At 43.0% G+C, this 9,295-nt stretch overlaps 1 protein-coding gene across 1 annotated transcript; it reads right to left on the bottom strand.

Moving 5' to 3' along the window:
* On the bottom strand, window positions 7,504–8,112 carry LOC109847014. Its single transcript, XM_020416258.1, has one exon. It carries the CDS (start codon window positions 8,110–8,112, stop codon window positions 7,504–7,506), a length of 609 nt encoding a protein of 202 aa, XP_020271847.1.

Below are 9,295 nucleotides of genomic sequence, written 5' to 3'. Positions count from 1 at the left end.
AATAAGCTTTCTTATAAATACAAACGAAACTCCCTTTTTCGGGAAATCAAATATTCACCCTACAGGGAGATAATAGGCGTTTGGTTTCCTTTGTTGGTGGCTGTTTTAGGCGTGTTTGGGTTGTAACCAAATCCCCATTGGAGAAAGTCCTAGTAGTCTCTAACAGATTGAAGAAGTGTGTAATAGACAGAAAGGGGAAGGTACTCCATTCTGGTGGGAGGTACAAGATGGACCTGTTTCTGCATTGGAGCCGAGCTCACGGCATTGCGAGACACTTCGTTGGGAAGGAAATCTTGGGGCAACTAGATAAGGTGACAAATTTGGAAGACCGTGCCTTGCTGAAGGAGGATCGGTGTTTGTGGTCGAGCAATGGTCTGCAGAAGAGTTTCTGGACAGAGGCTTCGACATATTTGAGTCATCCTATTGAAGAGTTGTCAACTGCTGTGATTGGAGGTAAAACTCCATTGGAAGATAGGTCTGGTAGTGTCACTTCGGTTGAGGCTTCGATGAGGAAGCTAGTTGACTCTCAGCAGGTGGAGAGTTTTGGACAGACCTTAGAGGTATCACAGCGGGTGGAGATTGATGCTACTCCACATTGGGTGGGGATTTTCCCACATACTCCAGGTCATTCTGCATTGGTTGGGATTCCAGCTGAGGTGACACAGCGTGGAAGTCATTTGGATTCGGATGCAGATGATGAGTTGGATTTTGATTCGAGTGCAGCTGATAGATACAGTTTGGATATGACCATTGGTTCACCTCAGGTGGAGGTGTTTGAGGCCATTGGAGGTGCTATCAGCCGCAGAGTTGATGATATTGGAGAAGGGTTGCGAACTCTTCTATTGAATTGAGGTCATTTGCGGGGTGAACTACGTTCGGCTTGATTTCTTGGGCAAGAGGATACGTAGGCAGTCTTTATGATGCAGCCGAGTTGGATTATTTGATGGGGGTGAGATCAATTTGGTGAGTTGATACTGACATTTGGAGAGTGTTTGCATTCTCATTTGGGTTCTCGACTTGTTATGGATTGAGTCTGTTGTCGTGAATTGTTTCACGGTGTATTGGACACAATAAGTGAGACATTTAGTTTGGTTGGTGTCGGCTCAGTTTTGTGAAAACTTTACCGAGGTGGAGAATTGTGAACGCGGAAGGCAACATGTGGGACCATAACCCACGTGAACAAAGAAAAATCGTGTGAGCGGAGCAAAAGAAACCGCGGACCCACATCACGTGAATAATTCTTCACGAGAGAATTTTGTTCAGCGGGTAAAGAGGCCCACCCGACCTGAACAATATAAATATCCTAAAGTCCCTAGGTTTTGGTGTGCGAAGGCAGGGGAAAGGTGATGAACTTTGAATAATTGGCGGCTGATGTAACGCCCCGCCCCGGAATCTTGGGGTCGGTACGCTACTAGATTTGATGGACTGGCCTCACAAACCACCACATGTCTTTTCAGCACGTTTTTGTCCTCACTCACGCGCTCCCTGGACAACTTCCCAGTGGGTCACCCATCCTAGAATTTCTCCAGGCCAAACACGCTTAACTTTGGAGTTTCTAAGAATTGAGTTCCCGAAAAGAAGATGCATCTTGATGGTATGAGTATTCCAATCAAATCTATCAATACTAATCACATCACCCTCTCAAGGGTTGGGGTATTACATACTCCCCCACTTAAACTCACAGCGTCCTCGTTGTGCCAAATCATATCATCCAAGACCGTACCATCCGTGTGAGATTCTAGAGGTGGCTCCTACGGCCTCAAGAGGTGGCTCCCGCCCTCTCGACGTAGCACTTTGCGCCGCATAGCACTTAGCTCTCACAATTCCGGTTGGTTTGGCTCTGATACCATTTGTAACGCCCCGCCCTGGAATCTTGGGGTCGGTACGCTACTAGATTTGATGGACTGGCCTCACAAACCACCACATGTCTTTTCAGCACGTTTTTGTCCTCACTCACGCGCTCCCTGGACAACTTCCCAGGGGGTCACCCATCCTAGAATTTCTCCAGGCCAAGCACGCTTAACTTTGGAGTTTCTAAGAATTGGGTTCCCGAAAAGAAGATGCATCTTGATGGTATGAGTATTCCTATCAAATCTATCAATACTAATCACATCACCCTCTCAAGGGTTGGGGTATTACAGCTGAGTTCTCTTTTGGAGAGGGTACAGTGCGGAGGCAGAGGGGAGAAAGAGAAAAAAAGTCTTTTGTACGGCTTTTGAGACTTTTTCTTTTGGGTATCCCTTTTGAGATTTATTGTAAATCTATTGTATTTTTTCTCTAATAGTAGATCCCCCTTCCTTACCCCGTGGATGTAGGCAGTTTGCCGAACCACGTAAAAATTGATTGTTTGATTTTTGTGGCCATTGTAATAGTTTTTAGGATCCCTCGACGCGCAGTCCTAGAGCTGACGAGAGGAAGAGCTAATATCCCACTTTGATGGGATATTAGGCTTCAGATTCTTGTTCCCTTTGAGAAACAAGAATTCTTATCGATCTTTCTCTCTTATTGTGCACCAGAAACTCTGCCGAAATTTCCGCTGCGCACAACATGTCCTTCAGAGCACAGATATTAGATCGCACATAAAGCTTCGCCAAATAGTCCCAAACCTCCTTAGCAGTATCATACTTGGCTAATTGCACACCAATCCTATTCTCAACAGAATTATTAATCCAAGTAATTATTTTCGAATTACATGTATCCCACACATCCAGAGCTTCTTCATACTTAGCATCTCCAACTTTGGGAATCTTAGAAGTACCAGAAACATAACACCACATCTTCTTTCCTTTCAAAAAATTTTTCATTACATAACTCCAGTAAGAATAATTTTTGCCATCTAAACGAACACCAATTGATTGCAATGAATCATCTCCTCTAGCCATTTCAACAGGAACAATTTTAAAGCCAGTAATAATTCTCACAAACACAAAGAAAATTCAACAGCACCACAAAGACAAATCTTCACCAAACAGATGCGAAAATTAGGACAAAACCCCCTTGTGATCCACAAAGCATCCCCAAAATCCTGACCCATGTAATCTGTCCCTTTTCCAAGCTCGCTTCAGGAAAGGGTTTCTCGAAAAATCGATTCGCTCTTTGCATTGATCTAATGGCGACGACGGAGGGCAAACAGATGGCGACTGAGGACGCGAAGATCGATCTCTCGTTCTCCGGCGTCGTTGCAATGATCTTCTTCGAAATCGATCAAGAATGGGATGACAGAAGAGGGCAAAGAAGCTTTACAGCAGTCTCTTCGAGGATGACGTCGTCGTTGCAGCGATCTTCTCGTTCTCAGGCGTCGCCATGGCCGCCGATGCGCCTGCTCCGGTATTCGTCGCTTTTATCTTGATAAAATTAGTTCAGATCATGAACCATGCTCTGATACCATGTTAGATTCAATAATCATACACTCAAAAGAATAACAATGGAAGAACAAGAGGAGCAGCCGCATCCATATGTAAAAAGAAGAGTCTGAGCTAAAAGCTTAGGTTTTACAAGCATAAAAGGCATATATATAGAAAACATGGCTAGCTAGGAAAAGACCAAAATGCCCTTGAGGGCTAACTGATATAATACACAAATATACGCTAACATCCCCCCTCAAACTCGCGATGGGGCAGCAAGAAGCATCGAGAGTTTGCCAACAAAGAACCAATGACGCTGGAGGGTATGAGCCTTCGTGAAGAAATCTGCAAGTTGCATAGAGGACGAAACAAAGGGCAAAGAAAGAGTCCCTTGCTGGAGATGATAACGAGTCACATGACAATCGATCTCAATGTGTTTGCTGCGTTCATGAAAAACTGTGTTGTGCGCAATCTGAATAGCACTCTTATTGTCACAGTACATCGGTGTGGGGGAAGAGAGAAGTACACCCATAGCAGCTAATAACCAACGCAGCCATACAATCTCACACGTGGTGGAAGCCATAGCACGATACTCTGCCTCAGTTGAAGAGCGAGAAACAACATCTTGTTTCTTACTCTTCCAGGAGATGAGAGAATCACCTAAAAATACACAGTAACCAGTAGTAGATTTCCGATCCGTTGGGTCACCAGCCCAATCTGCATCAGAAAAAGCACGAAGCTCCAAGGATGAGGTTGATGGGAACAAAAGACTCTGATAAAGGGTGCCCCGGAGATAACGCAGAATGCGTATAACAGCAGCCCAATGTACAGATGTAGGAGAGGAAACAAATTGACTAACGATGTGAACAGCATAAGCAATATCGGGGCGAGTAATAGTCAGATATACTAGGCTTCCAACAACTGAACGATATAGGGTGGGATCTGCAAGAGGAGTACCATCGGTAGGAACATAGCGAGCATTCAACTCAAGTGGGGAATCAACAGTACGAGTATCTGTCAGGTGGGCTCGCTCAATAATATCAGCAGTATATTTAGACTGAGAGAGAAGATAACCCTTCTCCGAAGAAGCTACCTCGATACCTAAAAAGTAGCGTAGAGAACCTAAATCTTTCATATCAAAGCAACGAGACAAGGTAGATTTTAAATCTGCGATACCATCAATATCATCACCTGTAATGATCATATCATCAACATACAACAGGAGCAAAATACGGCCTGTAGAAGATGAGCGAACAAACAATGCCGAATCATGATGGCTAGAAACAAAGCCAAGAGAAGTGACTACCGAAGAGAATTTGTCAAACCATGCGCGAGGGGCTTGTTTAAGACCATATAGGGCCTTCTTAAGCCTACAAACCTGCCCTGGACTATGTGAAACACCTGGTGGAGGAACCATATATACTTCTTCTTTAAGATCACCATTCAAGAAGGAATTTTTAACATCCAATTGCGAAATATGCCACTGACGAATAGACGCAACCGCGATAAGAACCCGAACAGATGTCATCTTTGCAACAGGGGCAAAAGTCTCCTCATAATCCATACCATACTCTTGAGCAAACCCCTTTGCTACAACTCGGGCTTTGTACCGCTCAATAGAACCATCATATTTTGTCTTAATTTTGTATACCCATCGAGAGCCAATCGTTTTCTTACCATGCGGAAGAAAAACCAAATCCCAAGTACCAGTTTTGTCCAAAGCAGACAGTTCCTCAGCCATAGCCCTTTGCCAAGCAGGATCACGAACTGCCTCTGAGTAAGAGGTAGGCTCACAGAAAGAATTAATAGAAACTAAAAAAGAAGAAAAAGATGGAGAATAACAAGAATAAGCAAAATCTGGTAACTGGGTGGACTTACGAGTGCGTGTGGGATAGCGAGGTGGGTCAGGATCCGCAATCACAAGAGGTTCTGGAGTAGCTGTAGCAGGGGGTGGACTGTTACCCTCAGGTGGACTGTTACCCTCGTGAGACCTGCAAGAAGGCTGAGAAGGAGAAGACGGTATAGATGACGAATCAAGTACAGAGGGCTGAGAATCGGATGGGCAATCATCATTGAAAGGAGCAATCTGAATAAGATCAGATTTGGTCATACCATGCGAGCTAGCTGGAAGGGAAAAGTAAGGAATATGCTCAAGAAAGGAAACATGACGAGAGACATACAATTTTCTAGAGTCCGGATCATAACAACGATAACCTTTTTGCCCAGCGCCATAACCAAGAAATACACATATAGCAACGCGAGAGGATAACTTGGTTCGTTCTACATGTGGACGAAGAACAAAACATGTAGAGCCAAAAACCCTCAAATGAGAATACTCAGGAGTGTGACCAAATAATCTAGCATAGGGAGAAATGCCTGAATTATGAGAAGTGGGGATCCTATTGATGAGATAAACAGATGTAAGGACTGCTTCTCCCCAAAACTCCCTAGGAACATGAGCAGACAAAAGCATAGAACGAGTAGTCTCAACAATGTGTCTATGTTTCCTTTCAGCTACCCCATTTTGTTGTGGGGTATCCGTACAAGAAGTTTGATGCACGGTACCATCAGATACAAAAATGTCAGAAAGATCCCCTTTAGTATATTCGCCACCCAAATCAGAACGAAAACATTTAACAACAGCAGAGAATTGTGTTCTGACATAGGCTTGAAATTCTGTATAAATATTAATGAAGTCAGAATGTCGTTTCATCAAATAAACCCAACAGTAACGAGTGTAATCATCAATAAAAGAAACGTAATATCTAGACCCCCCTTTGGTGGAAATAGGAGCGGGACCCCAAACGTCAGAATGAACCAAATCAAAAGGTGCAAAAGAGGTAGATGTACTTGTATTAAAGGGTAAGGCAGAAAATTTTCCAAGTTTACATCCACTACAGTCGGAAATATCATGTGAATGCACGTCACCTAAAACACCACTACTACTCATAAATTTTAGGCGAGAGCCCGAAACATGACCAAGTCGAGAGTGCCACAAATAAAACTTAGAAGAGGAAGATGTCAAATGAAAAGAAGATAGATCAACACCCGTTGCAGCAACATGAACAGGAATTTGCAAGTCATCCAAAACGTAAAGCCCCCCTTTCTACGGCCTGTCCCAATCATTTTCTTGGATTTTGGATCCTGCACATGACAAGAGGTAAAAGAAAAATGAACAGGATATCCAGAATCACATAATTGACCAACAGAAACAAGACTCATAGTCAACTTTGGAATGTAATAAACATTAGATAAGGATATATTTGTTGTGTGAATGGTACCAATGCCTGCTAATGGCATGGGTGTGCCGTCAGCAGTCATAACAGAGGTAGATGGGGGATCACTAGTCATGGATATAAAAGATGAACAGTTAGGAGACATATGATTGGAGGCACCTGAGTCTAAAGCCCAATGAGACGAGATGGTACCTGAACCATTTGATGATGACAGACCTGAGGTAAATGGAGCAGACATGGCATAGCGCTGAGACTGAGGGTGAGGCTGACTTTGGGACTGAAACTGGGACTGAGATTGGCTTGCAACAAATCTCTCAAACTGCTCAGCTATAGAATCAATATTAGGACTCTTGTAAGATTGGCTTGCAACAAATCTCTCAAACTGCTCAGCTATAGAATCAATATTAGGACTCTTGTAAGAGGTCAGACCCAGGTGATCCGATGATGGTACCAATGCAACTAATGAATGAGGATAACTGTTCCGAGGATGACCCCCAGAAAAAGGCTTGTGTTGCCCACCACGATACTGTTGGTGAGCCTTACCGCCTTGGCCCCCAGAGTGTGACTGTGAAGGCTTCCAACCTTGTCTCTGACGTGCTAACTCTGGGCATTGATTCTTCCAATGCCCTGGCTTCTTACAATAGTTACAAACCCCCTTATCAAACGATCTGTTCTGATTTGAAGTGGCTCCCAAAACCGGCGAAGATGAAGGCACAACTAAAACTGATGCATGTGAAGTATGCACTTCCTTGTCACTCTGGGTTTTGAGACGAGTTTCATGAGCCAACAGTTCGTTAACAACAGAATCAACAGGCGGCAATGGAGTGCGATGCAAAATCGATGCACGAATAGTCTCAAACTCTGGACGTAGGGCCATCAATAATTGAACTAGACGTTGTTCCTCTCTACGGGTAATATAAGGTTCAAAAACCTTCAACCAATAGTTCATTAACAACAGAATCAACAGACGGCAATGGAGTGCGATGCAAAATCGATGCACGAATAGTCTCAAACTCTGGACGTAGGGCCATCAATAATTGAACTAGACGTTGTTCCTCTCTACGAGTAATATAAGGTTCAAAAACCTTCAACTCAGCAGATTCTGTCAAGGCCAACTGATCCCACAAATCAGTAATCTCAGAATAAAAATCCATAACACCCTTATCATTCTGCCCTAGAGCACGGATTTCAGATTCCAATTGATACTGGACATCAAAATTAGATCGCACATAAAGCTTCGCCAAATAGTCCCAAACCTCCTTAGCAGTATCATACTTGGCTAATTGCACACCAATCCTATTCTCAACAGAATTATTAATCCAAGTAATTATTCTCGAATTACATGTATCCCACACATCCAGAGCTTCTTCATACTTAGCATCTCCAACTTTGGGAATCTTAGAAGTACCAGAAACATAACACCACATCTTCTTTCCTTTCAAAAAATTTTTCATTACATAACTCCAGTAAGAATAATTTTTGCCATCTAAACGAACACCAATTGATTGCAATGAATCATCTCCTCTAGCCATTTCAACAGGAACAATTTTAAAGCCAGTAATAATTCTCACAAACACAAAGAAAATTCAACAGCACCACAAAGACAAATCTTCACCAAACAGATGCGAAAATTAGGACAAAACCCCCTTGTGATCCACAAAGCATCCCCAAAATCCTGACCCATGTAATCTGTCCCTTTTCCAAGCTCGCTTCAGGAAAGGGTTTCTCGAAAAATCGATTCGCTCTTTGCATTGATCTAATGGCGACGACGGAGGGCAAACAGATGGCGACTGAGGACGCGAAGATCGATCTCTCGTTCTCCGGCGTCGTTGCAATGATCTTCTTCGAAATCGATCAAGAATGGGATGACAGAAGAGGGCAAAGAAGCTTTACAGCAGTCTCTTCGAGGATGACGTCGTCGTTGCAGCGATCTTCTCGTTCTCAGGCGTCGCCATGGCCGCCGATGCGCCTGCTCCGGTATTCGTCGCTTTTATCTTGATAAAATTAGTTCAGATCATGAACCATGCTCTGATACCATGTTAGATTCAATAATCATACACTCAAAAGAATAACAATGGAAGAACAAGAGGAGCAGCCGCATCCATATGTAAAAAGAAGAGTCTGAGCTAAAAGCTTAGGTTTTACAAGCATAAAAGGCATATATATAGAAAACATGGCTAGCTAGGAAAAGACCAAAATGCCCTTGAGGACTAACTGATATAATACACAAATATACGCTAACTTCAACGTCCGCACGATCTTAGAAGGTGTAAAAGCGTCATTCTGAAACCATAGATCCTTTATTTCAGACAGCAGGAACTATCTACTCTTTATCAAAAGGAAGCAAATATCAATGTTCTGCCATCAAATGACAAATATGTCTGTTACAAACTGCAGCTGACACAAGCACTGAGTTTTACTATTACATAACTTACTCATCCTTAAAGGTAAGTCGCTGACACACATCTTGATGTTAGCCTTAAAATATGTTCGTGTTAGTGACATATATAATCCAAGTGATACCATGCTCAAAGGCTAATCATGAATTATAGCATCCATAACATACGCGTGTGGAGAAGATCAAAAAGGAGAGAAAGCAGGGTGAAATATACATCACGGGGGTTTTCCACATAATCCGCCTTTAAAATCGGGTGACTATACAAAAACCATCTTTAAAAGTTCAAATAATACAGAAAGCTTTCAGTAGCTTTGCTT

Source organism: Asparagus officinalis, chromosome 7 (assembly GCF_001876935.1).
Source record: "Asparagus officinalis chromosome 7, Aspof.V1, whole genome shotgun sequence".
Taxonomy (NCBI): Eukaryota; Viridiplantae; Streptophyta; class Magnoliopsida; order Asparagales; family Asparagaceae; genus Asparagus; species Asparagus officinalis.
Note: the sequence above shows the minus strand (reverse complement) of the source record. Positions and strands in the feature narration are given on the sequence as shown.

Excerpts from the sequence above, each read along its gene's own strand:
- LOC109847014 (XM_020416258.1), bottom strand. The coding sequence starts at position 8,112 with ATGGCTAGAGGAGATGATTCATTGCAATCAATTGGTGTTCGTTTAGAT.